A 24,360-nucleotide genomic window follows, 5' to 3' on the forward strand; every position below is an offset into this window, starting at 1 on the left:
CCGTTTCTTGCTCGTGAGGAGATCTGATGTGCGTTTCGCTGCCTGGTTTTGTATTCCTCCATGTAAACTGATCGTGTGAACGGCGTCGGAGGGAACGTTAAGATAACCTTTGGTAGCACTGGTCGCTTTATTTGGTACACCTGGCCAACAAGCTTGCAATAAACCTTCATGAAGGTTATGATGTTTTTGTTGGAAGTGTTAAAGAAAGCAGCAGGATCATTTTTGGCTGCAGTTTTGGTGGTGAACTGAACTCTCAAAAACAGTTTGAACATTTTAACCTTCTTGAAGTCTGGATTTCTCGCAGGACTGTTGCTCGTGGCTGCATCAGCTTTACGCTGACCTCACTGGTTCTTAGTGGCTCAGATTTGTCTGGGCTACGTGTTCTGTGTGGCGAAGCTTCTCACTGAACTGGAGTCAGTTTGTCTTGGTTTTACAAAGCTAAACTCAGATGTTGCAGCTGATTCCTGGCCTGCTGCTGCATCGTGAACAAATGTGGGAGACGCAGCTCAGATTTAGCGTTTGCAGATTCTACACTTGCTGCCTCTTCAGGTTTTCCTTAAGTATTTTGAGAAAAGGGGACCGAGCCTGTCCCGCAGGACTAACCAATCATCTTTGGTTCTTCTAATATAAGCAAAATCTTTTAAAGCCAACATAACAGGAGCGGAGGGGGAGGGGGCTGGGGAAGCACATGATCGTCTCAATGCCGAGAGTGAGTTTTGTGTCTTATCTGCCAAATCAAACCGAAGTCTTGCTTTAAAAGAAGATTTCATTTCAGGAGTGAAAAGAAGGAAATAAAAAGCCTGATGAAGAAGAGGACGAGGAGGAGGAAGAGGAGGGATGACAGGGTGAGAGGAGTAATCACTGTCAGGGTGAGGATGATGAGGCGGGGGTGGGAGGGTAAGGGGTGAGGGAGGGTTTTCAGAAGCGTCTTTTCAAATCCGCTTGGCCCCCTCAAGCCCAAACGTCTCCTTAACCCCAACGAGCTGAGATCAAATCCAGGAATGTCAGCAGGTGGACCACCCTTCTTCTTTTGCTTGTTGCCCGTCCGTCTGTCCGTCTCTCGCGTCCTCGGCTGTCCGTCCGTCTGTCTGTCCTTGTGTCTCGCAGCAGGTCACTGGAGGTCTCGGTCTTCTAGGTACCGGTACTCAAACGTGAAGCCTTCCTTTTTCCGCTGGCCCCATTTCTCATAGTCAAAGTAAATGTAGGTTCCCTGCAAAAGAACAATTCAATGCAAAAAGCCTTATTTAAAGACAAAGCAGGAGTGACAGATGAACTGGCTGCCTGACAACTAAACCTGCGCTCGGAAAATCTCTATGGAGCCACTCCCAGCATGCTTTGTGTTAAAGGCACGGAAACATGCTGGACCTTCAGCAGCAGACGAGCTTCAGCATGAAAAGCTTCTGAACTCCTGGAGAGAACATCTAAAGCCAGAACTCGCTCGGCCAAATAAATTTTATCTTAATTCTGTGTTTAAGCAAACTTCAGGACTGTCGTATTGCAGATTAAAAAAAAAAAAGTTTTTGATTTTTTTGGTTTTTTTTATCGTCACATGTGAGGAATTTGTAGTTGAAAGGCTGAAACGTGAAGAAACAGTGGTATTGGATTTCAGTGATCTTAGGTGACGCCGACCTGCTCGAACTCATCAGTAATGGTCTTGGGTTCTTCGTGCCTCTGAAACCACATCATGTACTTTGTGTGGAACCTCCACGACTGCTTCTTCAGGGCTTTGGCTGCCAGATACTGGGCCTTAGTGCCCTGCACAGGAGAAGAAGGACAGGAAGGGAGTGTTGAACAAAAGATTTCAAAAAAAGGTCAGCAGAACAAAGACATCACGATCTGGAGCTCACCTCCAGGTAGTAGAAGATGAAGAAGAGCGTTTCTGTGGAAAGCCTCTGGTAGAACTCTACAGTGTCGGAGTGGGGCGGCGGCATCTGGTGGTGGAAAGGCAGGGTGGGACACGGGTTCCTCATCAGGTACTGCCTGTCGTACCCACACAGAGGGAGTGTTAGACGGACACAAGACAGAAGGCAGCACACAATTCACCAATGGAAGCCATTCAGGTTCTGCACAGACTCTGGCTCCAAATGACATCATGAGCGCCAGACAGCAGAGCTCATATTCAGAGTGTTTTAGGTTCATTTTTTGTACAGTTGGAGGAAATGGAGACGCGTCGTCCATCTTTGGACATTATGGAGTGTTGAAATACAAAATCCATCCAGCAGAGTCAAATACTGTCTTCTTAACTCCACACATTCTTCCTCGCCAAAACCTGACACCTGCTTTACCCACAATGCAACTCAACCGCTGACAGTTTGGACATTTGGACAGATGTGTGTGTGTGTTACGCCAGTTGCAGCCGATCTGGCTTCAAACCGCAGAGATGAGGAGACCGTATGCTTCTAACTGCACACCTCCTGCACCACCTGACTTAACCCCTTTAACCTTCAGCGCCGGTCGGACTCGAGACGTCAGACTCGAGACTGAAACCTCGAACACATAGTGAGAAGGCCTCCTTCCAGTGTCAATAAATCTAAAACGACGCTTAACATACTGAGAAACCTTAACATTAAATGCTGTCACGTGTGGGCCGCAAACGTCAGCGTGTAACAGAACAGTTTGCTCATCCAAAGAAACCGAAGCTGCACGTGTGATGAACCTCTTTCGTGGACCAATTAACGAATCCATTAGTCACATCGACTGACAGAGTCACCTCCCCGGTGGTCGGAAAAGTGGGAAAATCTGTCCACTCTGCCCAGATTTACTTTTCCATCCAAAGTGTGTATTTTTAGATCAGTAACAAACCCACATTGTCCTTTCTGTTTCCATCAGGCTGCTTCAATGTTAGCCAGGTCAGTGAGTACCAGAAATACTCATCATGTCCCACTAACAGTTTGAGACTGAAGACACTTGTGGTGAGTTAGTGTCTGACTAACACACTCCTCATGTAAATATGATTCAAATCAAACAAGGTGGAATTTACTATACGTGACACACAATAACATTGTGGGTGTGTGTGTGTTGTAAATGAATTCTAGTTATTAAGGTTATTAAGAGACGCAGAGTTTCCTGTCGTGTGTTTGTTTCACTCTACTGTTGAGGTTACAATCGTGCTTTAAACAGAGACGAAGAAGAAAGTCCTACAGGCTCTGTGTGTGTGTGTGTGTGTGTGTGTGTGTGTGTGTGTGTGTGTGTGTGTGTGTGTGTGTGTGTGCGTGTGTGTGTGTGTCCCTCTCCTCTGACTGTAGAACACAACAGGTACTGTGGGACAAGAGGGTTTGAGTGTTTGGATTTAAATGTCAATTGTTCCTGTGTGGGCAGACTTCACTGTAAAACCAGTATAATCTGTTCTCTAATTGTGCCTGCTGTGTGTGTGTGTGTGTGTAGGTATGCTACATTACTCTACACTGCTAATGTGCCAGTGCTTTGTATTAAATTACGGTGTGCAGCAGCTGATTAGCTCTGTGGATCTTTGATTTAAGTGAGATGACGAAGAAAAGCTGCTGAAGCCCGAACAAGTTTTTCTAAATCTAAAAGCAAACTGGCAACGCCGGAAATCCAACAATCGAATACAAGCGTTGTTTGTTTTTTCTTTTTTAGAGTGCCTGGTTTAGATCTTTTGTCCTGTTTAATCTTTACTTACTTTCACAGATTAACAAACAGAAGACTGGCTTTGAACTGACTGCTAACTAGATTTTCTGTATGATTACGTGGAACAAAAAGAAGCTCTCATTAACAAAAGGGGAAGAGACAAACGAGAAGACAAAAGAGAGTTTAATCTAAATTTCACCTCAGCCTTTTAAGGTAAGATGCTTTAAGCATACTGTGCCGATTAACCCCTCTGTTATGTTACTCGTAACCTGAAAATGATCCGTTCTCACTTCAGGAAAACATCTCAGTTCATCTTGCACCACTGATTGTTCCATCTGTGTGGCACAATAAATGAAGGTTTATCAGAGTGTGTGGTGGAAAAAGGTAAAATGTCGACATTTCACTGCACCTGATCCTCTCCGAGTCGGACGGGTGGGGCATGTGCGTCCACGCCGCCTCCTCCATGGCCTGTTGGTAGAGCTGGTCTTTGGACAGGGGGACCGGCCCCAGCGGGCAGACCCCCAACGACGGGGGGATGCTGACCTCTGACAGCGAGGGCTGAGGCGCAGACGGGGGGCCCGAGGGGGCCGTGGTGCTGCTGGGGAAGATGTCTGCAGAGAGAGACACCGAGTCAAAGTGCGGCAGAGAAACAGCAACAGGGAGAGACGACAGAGTGATGGTGAGGGATGCAGCCGAGCGGTGAGAGAGGATGTACAGGATGTACATTCGGGATTTGGAGTCAGAGGCAAACAGAGAGAGAAGTTGAGTCAGGGCTGATAATATCATCAGCGGTTTTTGTTCAGAGGAGGCCGAGAGTGGGAGGTGAGATGACATTTTGTTCCATTAAACTACAGCTTTTCTATTTCTGCTCTGTGGCAACCCCTCTATCTCCTTTTATCAAGGTGTGTGTGTGTGTGTGCGCGTGTGTGTTACCTGGGGTTAGGTGCAGGGAGGGCACGTCTCCCTCCATCCCTGAGCTGAGTGCTGCTCGCTCGGCCATGGACTTCAGGCTGCTCAGAGGCTCCTGGGGCTGATGAGGACAGACAGAGAGACTCATGGGAAAACAGATTCCAGCAGACGTGTGCACACGGTTATCGTACCTGCCCCTACAGAGGAACTCCAGTTCCCGCACCGGCGATAATGTTGTCATGGAAATCACTTTGGCTTCGATTTTTGTTTGTTTGCTCCCATCCCTCCTGCAGTTTCAGACAGCGGAGGGAGGATTTCAAGGAGATGTGGACCTGGAACATCGAGTGTGACTCCTTTGTCCACATACTTTTGGACATGTAGGGTCTAACATGACAATAGCTGCAAATTAACTTGGACAAAATCATGTCTGTCCAACTCGATCTGCACGAGTTAAACCATCACAGCTGCTCAAAACAACTCAACTATTTGGAATTGTGTTTCCAACAATGTTCAGATCCAGAGGAATCTGTTGTGCAATTCAAGCTAATAGCACTTTCACTTCCTGTCGCTGCAACTTTCATATTTCCACTACAAAACAGTCACAATGAGACCATGATGATCACCGCCTGGAATTCAGTGTTGGCAGCATTAATGAAATCATAGTGGAAGCGTAAACAGTTTCGAGTGTGTCTGCCTGCAAATTAACAGTCTGTGGAGATTTAGGATATTAAGTTCTCTTTATTAAGCGAGTAACCTGTAAACACCACACTGTGTCTACAACATCTCACATTAAAAAGAGGAAACAAAGACATCACAACCAGCCTCAGCTGCAGAATGGCGAGAGACGTGTTAATGCAGATCACATGGTCGTATCGGGGGCCAACGGGGCCTGAGCGTCTCCTTACATCCTCACCTTGATGACGTCGGAGGCCTGCGAGTAGGACAGCGGCCCGTTCAGCAGGCCGCCGCCGCTCACCGTTTTGGCCTCGCTGTAGAAGGCCGGCGACGGGGAGCTGGACGACAAGCTCAAAGAGCCCAGCAGACTGGGACCAGTGTCCTTACTGGGGACAGAGGAAGACAATGAGGAAAAACTTCAAACAATCTGTACAAGTTCACTACGATTCATTTACATACCGGCAAGTTTTTAAGCCAGTCCTAATGAATCAGTTTGATAAGAAGGACCACACTAAGTTATTGTTTGAAAAACTGATCCGTCTCCAAAAAAGGTCCAATTGAAATGAAGACGCTGAAGTCCAACTAGCGCCTCAAAGACAGAAACACAGATCATCGTACTCACGGCTGATTGGCTGTGGAGGTCAAAGATGAAGGTTGGCTGCTTTGTGATTGGCTGGCACTGTTGAGGGTGGAGTCGGACGTGCTGTCTGCTACCACGGCACTGTAACCTGTGACGCCAAAAGGACAAACAGAAGAAAGGGAGTCCAAATAAACGAATGTTGATTCATCAGCGCAGTTTTTATCCTTACAGATGGACCAGACTAATTCATGGGTATCAGCAGATTTCAGAAATCCACCTCGAAGAAGCTTTAACTTACATTAAAGCTGTCAAACTGTAACTTAGCATAATTCTTAAAAGAACAACAAGAAAGTGTTAATTAGAAGCAATGTAAACAAAGATGCAGTATTGCTGAAACTCTCACATTTTGTTTGCAGGTTAGTTGTTTGTTTTCAGAATTCTTCTAAAATAACATTTTTCAATGCCGCTCGCCGTTGCTGGCCCTTTTACAGACATCAGATACTCACTAGTGCTACCATTCTGCTTCTGTTGGCTCGGCGGCCTGACGGAGAGCGACGAGTTTCCTCCCACCACACCGCTCCCTGCTGACCCCGAGCTGCCTCCGTTGCTCCCGATGACTCCCACTCCGCTGCCCGGCGCTAAACCTCCTACTGGACTGAGTGACACCAGGGAGGACCCCTGCAACCCCGACTGAACCGAACTCAAGCCCAGAATCCCGGAGCCGATGCTGGTCACTCCTGGCGATGAGCCCAGCAGGCCTCCCGCTGAGGACGTCGGCCCGCCGACCGTGATGCTTCCGCTGCCGATGGAGCCCAGTGCGCTGTTGGTCGTCGTGGTGATGACTCCGCCCATAGAGCCTGGCAGGCCAGAGCCGACCGTCCCCGATGCAGCTGCCTGAGCATAAGGTGCTGGGGTGGAGCCGGACAGGAGGCTGGCCATGGTGCCCAGGGGTGCCGGCATCCCTGACAGGCCCAGGCTCCCGGACATCGGGCTGGTGGTGATGGAGCTGGACATGCCGCCTTTCCCCAGCGAGAGGCCCAGGCTGAGGCCAAGGCTGTTGGAGGTTGGCGGAGGCCCTGACAGAACCTGGGGCTGAGTGTTTGAAGTCAAGAGCCCCTGTGTGCTGGCGTTGGGGGGAGAAGACGTGGAGGAGGGCAGGTGGCTATTGGTCGAGGTGATGGAGTTGGAGTTGGGAGCCAATGAGGAGGAGCTCACTGAGTTTTTGGCCTGCTGCTGCTGTGCGGGCGGGTGCGGCTGCTGCTGGGTGGCGTTGCTGTAGCTGCCAGCCGAAGTATTGGAGAGGAGACCTCCCGAGGTGCCGTGATGACTGTTGCTCACAGAGCCGCCGCTTCCCCCCCCAGTGATGGTCGCCATAGAGACCAGTGAGGATGAGGTCAGTCCCGAGACGGAGGAGGAAGAGGAGGAGGAGGAGGAAGAGGAAGAGGAAGAGGAGGAGGAGGAGGAAGAGGATAACGAGGAAGACGGGTTTCCGTTCTTCACGGGCGACTGGAAAAGACGACATGAAAAAGTCTGTCAACAGCTGGTTGGATGTGCTGACAACCTGTTGTTTTTCTACAGGAGACATGAGGGTTAAACAGTTTTTCTAATGAATGGCTTTCGATTTGATTTTATTCAGAATTCCACAAAAGTGAAAGAAAAACTAAACAAACACGTCAACACAAGACTTGGACATTCAAAGACAAAATACATGAATTTAAATCAAAATTAGTAACACATAACAGAGCATAAATGTTTCGCTGCTCTCTGACACATCAGGGTGACGGCTTCACAAAACTTACTCAGTCTAAAGATCACAGAAATATGAAACTAAGAAAAGCTCACTTTAGAAGCTGGAACCAGCAAGTGATCGTCTGTTTTTGATAACAAACGACAGCAAAACGGCGATCAGATTTGTCTCTTCGCTGATCGACATGTAGCTGCCACGATGTTGAGACGATCGCTCGTTCTCAGCGGCTTTACGCTCACCTGACTGACTTCGCTGTCCGTTGATCGTCCCCTCTTCTTGTCGTCTTCTGAGTTCTCCTGACGAGCACAAATGAAGAGCAAGTTAAAAGTCATCATGCCTTAAAGGCTGCAACACAAGACTGTGGGCGGAAAACAAGGAGAAACAAAACCAACAGAAGCCAAATTCACTGTGAGTAAAAATTTTTCCAAAGAATTTGTTTTTTCGTTCTGGGACTCAACCCCAACTTCTTCCAGCTCGACAAGGCTTAAAGTTTTGTCAACCAGCTCTCATTTCTACAACGGCTCAAACTTTACTCCGATAATTAAAAGTTAAACAATCAGCGTTTCCCAGGGTTCCCTGCGCCTGACACCCCATCCTTTACGTCTCCTTTTTCACGCTTGAGTGTAACTTCGTGTCAGCAGCGTTTAACAAAACCACGCCTTCTATTCAGACACATCAGACCTATAATAACCGCTCTCACTACAAACGGCGTGTGGGTGGAGAGGAAGAACAGATGATATAATGACAACAGAGCAGAACAATAAGAGCAGATGGCAGGGCACTACAATAGCAGATACAAAGGCAATTATCTCACATTTATGTTTTAGATATTGACCTGACTTGACTGGAAGCGAGTGCAACAATAGGCTTAATTTTCAGGAATTACCAACATTATCAAAGAGATAATAACCTGACAGATTGTTTTTGGTGGAAAAGCAGTTTCTTTATTAATCTGCCTTTTTTTGAGGCATTTCCACTTTTCAGATCGAAGCAAGACAACCTGATGAGAAACCAGTCGGGTCCGAATTACTGAATTACATTATTACTTATTTATGGTAATCGAAAGGAAAACCTCATGACGCCAAAGTTAACTGATTTATACTCACTTCTGCTGACATCAAATTGAAACTAAAAAAAAGAGGAAGTTTAAGGCAGTTTTGGAATCAAGTTTGTTTTGTTTCTTTTACCGTAGTGCAAGTGGCAGGCGATGGGGGGATGGGTGAAGATGAGGTGGTGGAGGTGGGTGTGCTGCTGGAGTGCTGGAAGATCTCGTCCTCCAAGTGCGAGTGTCCCGGTGGGGAGGTGGCGACCAGCGTCTGAGCTGCAGGGAGACGCAGAGGGAGACGAGTTCAGTGACGGTGAGGGGGGAAACAGCGTCTGAGGGTCGACGCGTCACTGAAACAGACTCCTGACCAGCTGACTTCCTGTCTGTTCCTTATGAACGAGATCTGAGAATCTAAGCTCAGCTCTTTCTCGACTTACGGATGTCTTCCAGGTCCAGGTCGTCGTACAGGAACTCATTCTCCTCAAAGTCTGGGTCCTGCGACGAGTCCAGATAATACTCCACGTCATCCTTTACGGGGAAAAGAACAACACAATCACATGTGACATCACAAAGGACAAACGGGACTCAGTCCAGCGGGGGAAACAAACCGGGTACGTTCACTCAAGTCCTGTACTATTGTGAGGCAAAGATACGATTTCATTGATCCCGGGGGAGATTCACAAGCTACACAGCAGTCTGTCAAATATCTTAAATTAGGTTCACCAGCTCCAACATGACAGGAATTAATATATTAAAGCATCAATAATAATAATACAATCCACAGAGTACTTTCACTTTTGTCACAAACGTCACGGTGCTGTTATCTAACTGTGAATCGTCTGAACAAAATCCTAAAAGGTGTGGAGTAAAATATGAAACAAACTGCTGTACGTTCACAGGAACGTTAACAATTAAATAAAACTAATCACAGCGCAGACTTGGTTTAAAGCAGGCACGAGCTAACCTTGATCTTCCGGATGGCTTCCACCTGCACGGAGTCGTTGTCCAGCATCCTCAGTATGGTCTCCAGCATGCGGATGTGGTACCGATGCTTCTCGATGAACTTCTTCAACTCCTCGATCCGGTCCTGCTTCTGCACAACGAGAACGGAGTCACAAAGGGAAAAAGATGAGGGGAGACACTTTCGACTTTTTATTTTATTGGTTAGGAAAGTGGATTAAGAAGCAGCCAGCAGCAAAAGAAAGTCACGAGTTTGAAATTTTATCATCTCATGTTGGTCTGCATGTTGACTCCGATTCTTTATACGTTTACACGTTTATGTTTAGCATGACGGGGATAAAACTCCACCTTAATGCAATGCAAAAGGTAAACATTTTAATGAATTATTCACAAAGGAAAAGACATTTTAAAACAAAACGAAGAAAAAGCAGCAGCATGAGCGCCGGAGGTGTGTGTGTGCACTTTACAGCTTTATGGGTCATAATGCACAGCAACACTTCTCACTTCAATATTTCATCATGCACATTCTCATATAATTATGTATTTTTTGTTTTTCTTATCGCTGTATTTCAGGTCCGAGATGTGTTCCCTGGCTTATGTGGACAAAACTAAACGTCTGAGGACACAAATGAAGCTCACGCGTATGTCTGAACTGATACGATCGTAATCATTACGGCTGTTGAAACACGCAGGCGGGACATGTCGGATGCACGTCGTCCCGCTGCTGCTGGGCTGCATCAGCAGAGTGGAACTTATTAAATTATTGTTATTAGATTGTTTTTATCCAGCCTGAGCCAAGGAATCCTTCATCCACAGACACATCGGATCTGATCAGTGCGGACAGTCTGTAAAGCTGTGATCTGAGAAACACATCAGGCTTTCCTTCAGCCTGAACAAATGTTGTTTCAAAGTAGACACATCAGAAACTGAACCAAAAAAAATAAAAATCACACTGCGAGCCAAAACACCTCAGAGCAGCAAGAGTCCAGAAACTCTCTCATTTATAAAACATGTTGTTGTGCAAAACTGTGTTGCTCTCTTTTTAACTGTTGGCCAAAAGCCTTTGAAGCTCATCTAAAATTTAAATATTTGATTCACCCTCTGGTAAAATAAAACAATCTCACCAGCCAAAAATATTATGATACACTTTTCAGGGAACGGAATCAGTTTATTTTATGCTACAAAATAGAAAAATGGATCACATTATTAGTGTTTACTGCAGTCACTGCTGCATTTTTCTACATCAGAAACTCAGAATCACAAACTCTTGTTCTCAGAAACATCAGAAAACGGGAAACTAGTTTCAACCTCACGGCATAAAGAGTTGATTCGCACTCGGTCATCGTTAACGTGATAATAATAATTGTGATTAAGTGAATTCACATTTCACACACTCACCGATCATCAGTTTGCTTTTTCACTGTCAGCTGCAGAGCTGCGCAACTTATGTTCTGCATGAATAAAACGCAGTGCATTGTGGGATTGTCGTGAAGCTCATGCATATAAAAAGTCAGCCGCTATCAGAGCTGATAGTTTGTAAAACGTCCTAAAGGTACCTCGAGTACAGCTAGCATGAAGTCTCTACTGTCCATTCCTGCATGCAAATATGTTCTGTTTATCATCCTCAAAGGGAACCAATCAGGGCCGAGACTTGAAAACCTCCGCAGAGAAACAAAGTCCCACGCTTTTGGCCAGCTAAGCTAGCGGCACAAGCTTCGGACTAAAATAAACCCCTCTGGGTCTCATTTGTAAAAGGTCCTTAGAACAACCGCAAGCCAAATACACAGAAAGTCATCTCGATGCCAAATATTCTTATGTGACAAATATTTTCATATTGGTCACATAAGAAAAGACAGTTTCCTGACTTATGCAGGACCTGCTTGCTCTCTGAACCGACCGTCCGGTCATCACGGATGAAATCAAAGAGCTGCTTCTACAAGCGAGGCCCCTGGAGAGGATGTGAAGTGGAAGGGGGTGAGAGAGAAAGTGAAAGGAAGTGGTCAGCAAGGCTATCTTCGTCAGGATAAATGGAGGACAGACTATCTGACCCTCCACCAGAGAGCCGAGCGGCAGATGAAAGAGGAGAGAGGAGGGCTGCGAGGCTGACGGCCAGCTGGCCGGGCGATCTGTGCCAGCTATAAACAGCAGCAGACAGCACAGAAGAGCAGAAATGAATGAATGGATCAGAGATGAGAACACACTGACCTCCTTGTCTCCTTTCTTTTTCCTGGTCTGGACTGAAAGCGACTCCACTTCGCTCTCAAACTGGTCCACCTGCATGTTCAGCGTGTCTATCGTATTCTGGACGAGAGACAGGAAGAAAAAAAGTAAAGGAGTTTATATCAACTGATTAAAGTGTTCACATTTGCTGCTTTTCTTTATCTTCTGTCAGACTAAACTCTTCAGGACAAAACGAGCAATTGGAAAACATCACCACTGACTTTGTAATGTGGAAAATGTCATCATGTTGTAGACCAGTGCTTCTCAAATAGTGGGGCGCGCCCCCCTGGGGGGGCGCGGTGCGATGCCAGGGGGGGCGCGTGTGACCCTGGGGAACATGCTTTTTTTGCCGTACTAGAATAAAGTGTAATTGCACATCCCCTACAGTAGTTGGCAGTGGCGCTCTCATTGTCAGAGTGTGCGCAGGGAGTATTAGCTCTATGGTGTAGCGGCTTTTTTGCACCGAGCAGGCGATATGAAGTGCAGTAAGCGAACCCTTAAGAGACAACATGAAGAAATTTTTAACAGGGATGAAAAGAAAGGCGGAGAGAGACGAAGATAATGAGACAAAAGTAACTCACCCGAAAGCTAAGACGAGGAAATATGACGAAGCATATGTAGCGCTTGGCTTCACTGTGACTACAGTGGGAGACGACAGACCGGTGTGTTTACTGTGTCTAAAAATGCTGGCAGCGGACAGCATGAAGCCAAATAAATTAAGGCCCCACTTGAAGACATTACATCCCAATCATGCTGATAAGCCGCTGGAGATTTTTCAGAATTGTTAGCATCCTATTATTACATATTATGAAATATTATTACATATTATTATTACTATTATTTATAGTCGCGGCGGAGAGTGGGGGGGGGGGGGGGGGCGCGAATTGTTTTCTACTTGCTGGGGGGGGCGCAACAGAAAATAATTGAGAAGCACTGTTGTAGACCAAATGAGAGAAAAATGACAGGAAATGAACACACGCTGCAGCTTATCATGTGATGCGGGCAAAATTAAGTCCAATTACCCGTCGTTAACCTACAGTCTGAAAAACTTGTCACATTCGAGAAGACGGAAACAGAAAATATTTGGTATTTTTTTCTAGATACACAACTTAAATGGCTAATCAACATAACAGTCAGGTTGACGTTTGGACACATGATGTTCACATTACGATGAGAGAACGACCACTAATCAAGTCCAGACTCTTTCATCACATTATGTTTTACCTCAGTATCTCACTGTGGTATAAATATAAGAAAACTCTTCACGGAGACAAAACACATCGGGTTAATGAGGTTTTCAGTCTTTGTTTTTGAGAAAGCTACAAAGAGGTTTTGTCTAAATTTTGGTTTTGGTTCCACTTTTTCATCACTTTCAGTTCCAGGTTTTGTTCAAAAAGCATCAAACTCCCTCATGAGAGACGTCTCGTCTGACTCAAATCAGTTTCTTGTTTGTGAGGATATAAACAACACGTTAGAGCGGCACCCAAACCACCGCTTTGCCAAGTTCGTGTTCGCATTTGGGTCGTTCCCGCTTTGTAAAGTTTATTCTGCTTCTCTCTCCTCACCGGAGCCAAGGACAGAGGTCTCACCTGGACTGGCTTTTCTGCACATCAACGTCTGTCGTTTCAAATGAGCAGACTTGGCCAATACTGAAAAACGTTCCCGCTGCTGTCACCAAACCCACAGCCGACCTGATGAAACTCACCGTTAGCCACGTGCCGACCTCCTCCTTCTCCTTTTGGGCCGGGTCCACCTTCTGGGCCAGACCCAACCCTTCTTTAGAGTACGCTTTCGTCTTGGTTTCTCGTTCCACTATTTTGAACCGCTCCATTTGCTGCAAGCAGAGACAGAAAGACAAGCGAGAATAAAAATCTGTACTTGTTGACGCATGTGGATCACACTATACTATAAAATCAAGCCCCCAGCCACTTATTTACAGCTCATTTATTTTCTACGAGCAGAAACAACTTGCTGCAATCATCGCAGATCATTTGATGCTAACTGTGTTTTACTCCAATGAGATCTTATCTGTAAAAAAGGACGACTCAGCAGCAGTAAAAGGATGCTTTGCACTGGAGGAGCCATTAGAGCCGGGGGAGGGTTTGTTGTAATCAAAACCACAGCAGTGATTAGAGCTTCCAGCCTGTATTCATTTTACTATAGGAATTCATCTTAGTCACGTCCTGCATCTCTGTGTCAACATCATGTGGCTTTCTTTCTTTTTTTTGGTCAAGACAGCTTCCTGCAGGACTCTTGTGACCAAACACAAAACTGTAATTTCAGGTCAACCGACAGAACCACAGGAAGTCCTGAAGAGCAGCTTTGGCATAAAAACCAACTCATCAGGATCAGAGGGGAGCTGGCGAGTCGCTCTCGTGGCTCATTGAGCGGACAGGTGGCTCACATTCAGTCCCTCTCAATAACCCTCATCAAAGCCCCGTGTGGCTTCGCCGCAGAACAGGTGTCGGGTGTCGGAGCGGCTCCCGTCGTTCCCAGCTCTCTATGGAGGACGTCGAAACGAGCTGGATGCCGTTCTTGGTTTAAAGGGCTAATCTGAGAAATTATTTGCCCTTTTCTGTACTTAAACTTTCCAGTTGGTGAAATTTGAGTTTCTGTAGATGAGGATAACTTGTAATGACAACAGCCAGAGGAGCTACTGCCCCAAACGCATCACTTCCTTTCAGCACATTCACACACTTTATTGTACAATAACAGAATGATTACCAATACAGTAGTAATTATTTTCTGTTGTAGCTTTGGCCACTCTGTTAAAAAAATCATGTCAAAATACAAAAGATATAAAAAAACGTTATTCATTTGAAAGCTGTGATGAGCAGACTGCAGCCAAACAGAATGTTTCACTGACTCCTGGTCAAACTGAACGTCAAAACTAAAAAGATTTGATGTTTCAGGAACATGGAAGATAAAAGTGAATACAATCAAAAACAAGAGTATTCTGAGTGTTAACATCGGGTGACTCATTAAAACTAATCCCTTCCTGTCAAATATGTCAGTTAATAAATTTAGGTAATCTGATAATCCTGTGTTACTGAGCTACATGCCCACATGTGACAGACCTGATGTTCTCCAAACACATGCTTTTTTTTTTTGTTAAGACTTTTCAAGACTTTCCAGATTTCAAAACACACACAATCGTCCAGAGCAAACGCAGGTCCTGCAGGGCGTGTTATCATGACCGTGACGTGTCCCACCTTTCCCTCTGCACAGATCCTACTCACCGTTTCTATGAGTTTGCGGTTCTCTACTAGCTGCCTTTTGTCTTTGATCTCGTTGGATGCCACCCACGTCTTGATCTGGTCTCGAAGACGCTGAGGGACCAGAAGAAGGAGAGAAACCGATTGGGGGAGGGAGGGAGGGAGAGGGAGAGAGAGAGATACAGATACATCAGTGAAGACATGCAGAGACTCGTCTTCAGCAGTCATGGATGGATGGTGAGCTTAGTGTCTACACGCAGCAAACAGGCTTGGCTTGGAGTGTGGTCCTCATGGTAACACGCTGGCTGACCATGACAATATTTAATACACACACACACACACACACACACACACAGCTCTGTGTGTCGGCAAGTTAAACAATTTCAGATCAGCAAAAACTCACTGTCCTCTCATCCAGTTTCAGGGCTCAAAATGAAATGACAGCAGACCTCAACAAGTCGACCCTGACTGTTTCACTCTCGCTTACTGATTGGCTAGAAATTAGATCCCATTTACACCTGACATTAACAGGTAATCCGCGTTGGGATATCTTAGCTAGAAACTGAATACGCTAACCCTGGTGTGAGGTCACACAGAGCACAGTAAGATTTTCATGAGATCAGCCAGACTGCAGGTGGACTGACTCACGCTGTGGGTCTCGGAGATGAGCAATCTGGAGCTGAAACCAATTAACTGTTTAATTGATTAGTCAACCAGCTGGAATTTGAAGAGCATCACTCCAATCAGTCCCTGGTTTCTGTTTCTTAGACTCACAAAAAGGGAAAAAAGCCATCTGAAGACGACACCTTGTGGGAAATTTTAATCTTTCATTATTTCCCCACATTTTGCAGACTAAACGTTTCATCAGTCATACAGAACACAGCAGCCAGAGTGGCCTGTTAAAAACAAGGTGAAGTTAGGCTGATATTTACAGGTAAGAAATCTTGCTGCACTGGAGCATGAAAAGAAAGACTGCAGGTTTACATGCTGTGAGGCTCCCATCAAAGCTCATATGCTCTTGTTGGTCACTTTTGGGGAAACCCTGAGCGAATTTAAACCCCACCAACTCTTCAAGGGGAAACCACAGTTGAACCGCCTCTCCATGTTTACCTGTAGCTTTTTAATCTCTTTTTTGAGGTCTGCTTCATATTTCTCCTTCTGGTTCGCGTTGGCTGCATTGTGAAGCTGTGGAGAAAAAGAAAAGAAACACGAGGTCAAACAAAGCTGGGGTCCAAAACAATGGAGTGCACGTCCCCGTTTTGAAAAGACGTCAAAATTCAACTGACGCGCAGCACATGACAGTCGGTGAAACGTTTCACCAGCCTGTCAATAATCAGCCTTGTTTTCGAGGAACTCTGTCTCTCTGTGGGGAAATTATCTTTGCTGCCACACTGAAGCTAATGCTATTAAGTGGGCAACGAAAAGCACAAGACAAATGACAAACTTTTGTAGGGTAAATCAAGCCCGCAGAGGGTCTGATGGGCCTGCAGTGATCCGTCTAAAGCTCCCACAAACACAACCACAGAAACACAATAAATACCAGACATAATGAAGAAAAAAGGGCAACTGAGAACAATTTTCTGCCTCTTTATCAGCAGATCGACTGTGTCCCTGCACTGTTTTAATAAGTGCTGTATTTGCTCGCTTTGTTATCTGGATGATGAGTTTTGTACGATCTGCTGTGGTAGATGGTAGATGTTTTTTAAACGGTTATGATGGCAGAAGCCCTCGTCTCAGCCTCATGACAAAAATTAACTTCAGAGGCATTTAGGACAAGAAGTGAAGCCAATGCAGCAAAGCAAACTGTGCAGTTTGAAAGGACAAAAACATTTCCTTCTCACTGATGTCCTTCACTGCTCTAAATCTTGGTCTTCTGTCGGCCAAAGTGGCTGCCAGGACAGATAAATGTACCATCCATGACCCAAATCTAACAGGATTTTGTCGGCTTTTATCCCCCAATCAGGACTCAGCTCTGATTCGACTTAAAATGCTGGACTGGGTTATCGGCAAGCACACAAGTCTCTGCACTTATCCAATACAACCTAATTTATGGATTAGAAACAAGATCCTGCCGCGTCTCACATTCAAATGTTACGGTTTGAGCATTTTTGACTGTTTTCTAACAATCTAAACAATAAGCTCTGAACTGATAACAAAAACAAACATTTGTCGCAGCCCCAGTGATGATCCTTGCTTACCTTTTGCCAGATGTCTTCAAACTGCTCCACTCCCTCCGCTACTTTTTTCAGACATCGATCTATTTCACCTGCAGAAGAAGAGAGCAGCGGGAAGGATCAGCGAAACAAGGAAACAACACTAATCGCGTTTGATAGTGAAGTGAAATATAAACGCGTCCAAACTCGCAGGGCCAGTTTAAAGACGCAGATTATCTGGAGTAAACTCCAGAACACGCCTTTTTGAAGGTTACAGGCAGCACAGTGATTCAGACAACGCAGTAAACCTGCTTTATAGCCTGCTGGACTGATGCCATTTTGTACCACACACAAAAACAACAAACGTGTCAATGGGGCGTACACAAATTGTGTCAGACATCTCATGTTATATGCATATTGCAGAACGGTGCGTAATGCCTGTATGAGGTGACATAACAACACACACCTGCTCTGTGCACAAAAATCACAACCTTCACAAAAGGTAGAGTTTATTGTATCAAACAATAGCCAAAAGTGTCCTCAACACTACCAACAGTCCTCACATGTTACCACACAAGTCCCAAAATGTTGAAACTGGACCCAGAGAACAGAGGAGGAAGAGGAGGACAAGGAGGACTGATGAGGAAAACGCAACCACGTTATCAACAACACATCCCAGATTTATGCCTCCCTCCTCATGTGACACAGATTAGTTGCTGGCTGTTAAAAGCAAACAGGAAAAAGCTCATGTTGGACTCTTTTCATCATTTATGGTCTGTGCGATATCGAGACTTGTATCTGTTCTCTTCAACATGCCGCAGAGCTGACGGCTTTGGTACAGAAACTGTTTTGGTTCCCTTTTTCATATCACAATCAATCAACAGCAGGCATACGTTTGTGCACATTTGACGGGACATGGAGGATAACAAGAGAAAAATATGCGTATACACATCAGACCTGATAAACTCAATCACAGAAAAATCCTAACTTCCCTGACAAACATCCCCCGATATTACAATAAAAAAATAAATAAAACAAATATGTAAACTAAGAAAAACTTCACTAAAAGCTAAAAAATTTTAAACAATAAAAACTGAAATGAAATAAGCAAAAACACACTCTGGAAACTAACTGAAAACAATAATGAGAGATGAAATAAAAAAAACAAATGAAATATACAGACCTTACATTAATACTGTATTTGAACTCATGATATCAACATTTGACCTAAATGACCATAACTCGTCGACTGTTGGTGTTTTTATGGAAAGGTCCCAAACTGCACAGGAGAAAAGGAAAAGGAGGGATGGAAGACATGAAGGGGGGAGACTGAAGGACGACAGGAGAGACAGGGAGGACTGGGGACACTTTGGGAAACATGGAAGATAAAATTAGAGATTTTTTTCTCTGAGATGACAGTCTGAGAATTTGCAGAACATCAGAGTTGCTGTTTCAAGATGCTCCAGCTCTCAGCACTTGTGTTGTCGTCTTAATACTGTTCTGATCCTTATGTGATCAGCTGTGGGTCGCTGACGGAGAAACGAGGACCGACGAGGGAAGATGCAGCAGTCGCCGCGGCTGAGAACAGAACGCAGCTCTGACTGAGTTGGTGAACAAACTCCAGTTCAAGTTTGACCTTAAACAGCCTTGATGTTAAGATACTGCTGCTGGTGTGTTATTTTTAGATGAAAGTCTACCTCCTCTGTAATAATACATTACAATTTGACAGAGCCGAGTTGGTGCTCGCATTTGATCTCTTCTTCCTCTTCTTCAGGAAGACGTTTTCGGAGATGTGTGTGGCATGTGTGCGTGGTGTGTTTTGTTTTTAATCCGACAGCGGCTCAGCACGTGAAGGGATGAGCGAAGCTGGCGGATGATCATCAGTCCTGTCAAAATCTGCGTTTTCAGCCTGCAGTGACAAACCTCAACTGAAAATAACATCAAAGTGAAGGACTCTGGGCAAAGTTTCTGTGGGACAGCAGAGCCTCGAGGTTTTCTGTCCTCACACAAAGGTCTGGGTCGGGTTACAAAGCTTGTTGTGGTGAGTGTCCAGCTTTGGATGCGCTATCATCGGACAGCTGTGAACGGTTCCACACATCAGTCACCAGTGGCTTCACGGCTACGGTCGCCTGTTTAAACTTTAATAATAAAAGCTCTGAGAACAGCGTCAGAGGAGCCAGATCCTGACTGTCCTCGCCAGCAGGGCTGACCTGAACACTTCGAACATCAGCCGTTGCTGAAGCCTGAAACAACTCTGGCGTCGGTGAAAGCGGTCTTTTGCACAGACGTCCGCCAACACACATGGACATCGTGTCACCTTGTCCACAAAGAGGCAGCGTCACATTCAACCACACAGAAACCTTCAGACTTAGCAGCAGCACTACTTAGATGAGAGTGAACTGAATATCATCTGGTGTCGAACTGTTGCACAAAGGAGAAAAAAGTCATCCGGTGATTTTGGAATCTTTGTGAGATCTCGATTGTGGGATATTTGTGACTGGCATTGTCACTGCGTCCTAATGTTTCATAAACCAAACAGCTGACCAAGAAAATAACCATCTGGTTAACCGACAACAAAAATAAACATTAGTTTTGTTAAGGGAATTAATTTAATCCGATCCAATGACCCGCACACACACCACGTTCACAGGGAGATCCACCGTGACGTGGCTGCAGACGGAGACAGATACTGACATCGGATCTCAGCACATATCAAAATCAGCCAATCGATGGATCGATGCTCCTGTTCAGCTTCCTGAAGTGTGTTCCTACTCACAGCAAACACCAGACAAGGTAAAAAGTGGCTCAGGTAGGTCAACCATGTCTGAGCTCAGGCTGCAGGAAGCAAAACCACATTTATTTTCAACTCTGGCTGCAGCCAAAAATCTGGCAGGATGACAGCTTACACAACTCAGAGTAAGTAAACACAACCTTGTTGTGAGCGCATGTGAATTTTCTTTTCAAGCCCTGCTTCTCTTTGAACCAAGCAGCATGAACCACAGCGCGTTGTTCATAAAGCCAAACCCAGCAGCACAAGGTGTGATCACACCTCAGCTGTCATCAATGTTTAACATTTGTTTTAACCTGCACAGAGTGACAGATGGGCGGAGTTTTTGCACAAAGATGTGATTAGTTTAGGTACTTTCCAGTTACAGCAACATAAACTTCGAAATGCTCTTCTGTGACTGTGATGCCGCCTGTATTTTAACTTGTAGTAAACCTCACGCACCTGGCACCTGATCAGACCACAACAAACCCTGCTGCTTAAAGGCACAAACACACACCAATCTCACAATCTCACCTTGAAGTTTCCTTTTATCGGCCATGACTGACGACTAGGATGATGTCTTCATGCCTTCTTTCGCTGCAGGAAACAGAGACAAAGAACAATGTTTATGTGTTTTAGTGGTTGATTTCAACAGGAACAACGCCCATTAAGAAACACTGGTGGAAGCATTATTCTCATCTGTAGTCCCCAGACAGATGATCACAGTAAGAATGTGAAAACACAAACAGTTAGGGAAAAAGGATATGGTTTAAACATCCACAAGAACGATAAAAAAAAGAAATGACAGAGAAGGGACTGGGGACACACAGGGAGAAAGAGAGAGAAGAGAGAGTCAGCTTTATTGACAGTATATATATTTTTACATACACACACTGAATTCGTCTTCTGCATTTATCCCATCTTTAGTTGAACACACACATGCAACACCTGGCAAATTACATGCAGTGAAACACACACAGGAGCAGTGGGCTGCCACTGTCAGGTGCCCGGGGAGCAAACTGGGGGTTAAGTGCCTTGCTCAAGGGCACATCGGCCGGCTAATAGATGGGGAACATTTTTCACATTAATCACTCCATCGCACCCAAATTTTTCCTGCCCGTCCGGTGGGGGAATCGAACCGGCGACCCTTCGATCACAAGCCGCTTGCTGGAGTGTCTTTGGGCAAGAACCTGATCCAGAAGAGCAGCTCTGCAGCTGAGCTTTGGGCATTAAGCTCCAAAACGTCCCCACAGCAACTAAAACAAACATCCTCTCTTTTTGTTTCATTTCAAACTAAATCTACCCACGTAAACGAAAGCAGAAACATCACAGTTAAAATTCATAATTTTCCCAACTTTCAAGACTTCATATGAACCCTGTCCAATGTTTTATAACAGCCTTAGAAAACAAGTTTGATCTTGGCCTCATTTCTGCTTCCTCGGTACAACACACTTCAGCTGAGTTGTGATCACGTGCATTTCCACTCTGCCCACACAGCTGATTTGCAGCAGTTGACACCAAAACCCGACGATAACAGTTGATGTTCACGCTTGATAAATCCTGTAGTGCTATCAAACGCTGGTGTAGCTGCAGGAAATACCACATCTGCACATGATGGTGTTCAACTGCTTTGGTACAAAACAGTGTTATGATACTGACATCGGTGGTTGGTGATGTTGTTACCTGATGATCTTAACAGAGCAGATTACAATCAGCTGAGCAGACACATGACAGCCGTGCTTTAAGTGGACTTTCGATTTTCATGAATTATTTGAATACTTCGCAAGCAGACTTCCAGCACATGGCATCAACGCTTAAGAGTCTGCAGGCTTTCTTACTGTGCTTTATAACTCAGTCACATTTAACCAGTGTCTGCTTCAAGCTAAATATAAATTCAACTACCCCAGTCTTAATAACAGCCTCACCAGAGTGTGAATCAGAATAAAAAGCATCTGTTCCTCTGTTCCTTCATGCAGCTACATCAAAGCTGCAGGCTGCCTGTGCAGGTAAACAGTCCTCACCTGAAGCAGACAATTCACCTGTAAATTTGATTGCCCAGGTCCACGAGTTTACTTCGCTGTGCATATCGATTTTGATTATCGTTTGATTATCCCCATATTACTGCTGATACGACAGTTACATTTTGGCACTGATCAGGGCTGTCATGATACTCACGTTATGGACTTAGCGTGCATATCTTTATCTTATGGTATGCGACTTCATCTTATTGGTTTGTCAATATGCACACAAGACTTTGGATGTGAACCAATGAAAAGTGGCAAATCTGGATTATAATTCCTGCTAAGGAATGAATGACTCTAACTTGTGCCAAATATTTAAAATTCATCTAAGTGCAAGTTTTATCAGCAGAAGCAGAGAGATTTTATTTATTGTCTCGGTTGTGTAGTTTTATTAATTTAGGATATTTTTGTACTATTTTCACATTCCAATTTAAATGTAAATTATACTAGGAACGAAAAACTTCATAGTTCTTTGAAACTTCCATGATTATACCATCATGTTATCATGATATCAGCGGCTTAAACTGACAATAACATTATTGCAAATATTTCTGGGAAAATATATCATCCAACAAAAGTAGTTATTACCAACGCAGTGTTATTTTTCAGTAGTTTAAACAGTATCAACACTTTTCCCTTTAACAAGTGGCACCAACACATTATGTATAAGAACATATGAATGTATAATGTATGTAGAACGTAAGAACCCATGTATTTTCATATTATCACTATCTGATAAAAGGCTAAAACAGCAAGATTACAGCAGACATTCACCACCAGATTCCAACTCAATATTCATCGATCGGGACACATCAGAGTAGTTAACAAAAAAGCAGCGACGTTCGATATGCAGTCTGGCTTAATTGTAGAGGCCAAAAGCGAGATAGAGATCAATCTACCATCATGAGAAGGAAGGAAATGTTGTTTAAGGTGCTTCCTCTACACCTCAGTGATTGTTTTTAAAGACCGCAGTATCACAGGCACATCACATTGTCACCGAGTTGTGCTGGCAGGCCTGGATCAGCCTCAGCTGGGGTCTTAAGGGGCATCTGCCAGAAAGTTCAGAGGATTAAAACTAATATTTGGAGTGTTTTTCTTTCTCAGACATCATGGCCCTCGAATCCTTTTGCTGTGTAGCATTTAAACGTGTGAATTTTCTGAAGGACAGCTCAACTTTTCCTTCCACGTGTCTAAAGTCCTGCTAACAGACATGTCTCTGGTTCGCCTCCAGCCAGGGACTGTGGTTCGTGTCATCTGCCCTCCTTCATCGTCCTGTCACACCTCCACTGTAGCAACACTCATATCTCCCACACCTGTGATTGATATCACTGAGATATACAGTAAAAGAATAAAAGTCACACTATCTGTAATTATTTAGCCTTTTTAAAACCTTGTCCTTAAGTACTTTTGGACTGCACCCATATACGTTAGATATTTTGTGGGTTTTTTTTCTTGATTATTTATGGTTTGGCTGATGTTTAGCGTGATTTTATCCACCGGTCCTGAATAAACATTACCTCTGTTTAAATATATTATTTCAAGGGTAAATTAACAAACTACCTTAAACTGAGGCTAACAACGTGGATCGGAATCTGACTTGAACAAAGCCCGACACAGAGCTCACCTGCAGGCTGCAGTTTTCTAACTACATCTTATGCTGGTAAACGCGACTTCAACAGACTAGCAGTCTAAAATAGCTCCAGCATTACTTTTCCAGACAGGTGCACACATCTGGACTAAGGCCCCCGCTGTCCTGTAAACTCACATTCACACGGACCACTGGAGTTTGGACCAACTGAAGACACTTTCACTGTGTTTGTCGAGCATTTTACAGTCAATTCTAATAGCTAGACCTGTCGCGGGACTAGCTAAACCAAACACCCATGCTGTGTTTTCGGACCGAGGCGCAAACATTTGCTATCCCGAGATGTTTATAAACAATGCGGACATCATTAGTGCCAGCAGCAGCCTGTGGGCACCAACATCCGAGCACACACACTTCAAAACAAACTCCGTCCTCGAGTTACGCACCGCGGCTCTGCAGAAGAAGTTGGGCTTTTCCGTTTCATGCTAACACACAGACTACAAGTTGGTCTGTTGTCACCCCAGAAAGCTGCAGCTTCAAACCGGTTGTGCTATTTGATGTGGGAGACACAATTTGGAAAGGGAGAGAGGCAAAGAGAGAGAGGGAGAGGGAGAGGGGGGAGGAAGCACATAAATTCATCACTTTTGGGTCTGCAACCAATTTACCTGAATTTTTCCGAGTTCCGATTTCTTTCCTCTGTTGCCCCGCTCCGGTAAATCTTCAAAAATTCAGTGTAAAGGCGATTTTTCTAAAAACATTTGTCAATTCTTCTCGCTAAACAATCACTCCGCACATCCAAGATGGCTACCAGGAACACCTCCTCCTCCGATGCCCTGTTGGACAGAAGCCCCGCCTACCTCGATTGTGATTGGTTCTCTGTTGCCGCTCCCTTACT

General features: G+C 44.9%; 1 protein-coding gene across 4 annotated transcripts; it reads right to left on the reverse strand.

The window, feature by feature from the left end:
- Positions 1 to 882: 882 nt before the first annotated feature.
- LOC124074571 (CCR4-NOT transcription complex subunit 3-like) lies at positions 883 to 24,313 on the reverse strand. Of its 4 annotated transcripts, none has more exons than XM_046417627.1 (19): positions 24,131 to 24,313; positions 20,394 to 20,456; positions 17,138 to 17,205; positions 16,050 to 16,124; positions 14,964 to 15,053; positions 13,430 to 13,558; positions 11,710 to 11,805; positions 9,509 to 9,637; positions 8,982 to 9,072; positions 8,687 to 8,820; positions 7,739 to 7,795; positions 6,259 to 7,258; positions 5,795 to 5,900; positions 5,411 to 5,558; positions 4,522 to 4,618; positions 3,998 to 4,199; positions 1,848 to 1,980; positions 1,630 to 1,755; positions 883 to 1,210 (listed from the first exon to the last, which is right to left on the reverse strand). In XM_046417627.1, the coding sequence occupies exons 2-19, from the start codon at positions 20,416 to 20,418 to the stop codon at positions 1,112 to 1,114; spliced, it is 2,805 nt and encodes a 934-aa protein (XP_046273583.1). In that variant the 5' UTR covers positions 20,419 to 20,456; positions 24,131 to 24,313; the 3' UTR covers positions 883 to 1,111. The 4 variants fall into 4 exon arrangements, with proteins under 4 accessions (XP_046273583.1, XP_046273580.1, XP_046273582.1 ...); XM_046417624.1 differs by having other exon boundaries at positions 5,795 to 5,909; XM_046417626.1 differs by lacking the exon at positions 24,131 to 24,313 and adding an exon at positions 23,912 to 24,060 and having other exon boundaries at positions 5,795 to 5,909.
- Positions 24,314 to 24,360: the final 47 nt, after the last annotated feature.

The sequence above is a fragment of the Scatophagus argus genome, chromosome 17 (genome assembly GCF_020382885.2).
Source record: "Scatophagus argus isolate fScaArg1 chromosome 17, fScaArg1.pri, whole genome shotgun sequence".
NCBI lineage: Eukaryota > Metazoa > Chordata > Actinopteri > Scatophagidae > Scatophagus > Scatophagus argus.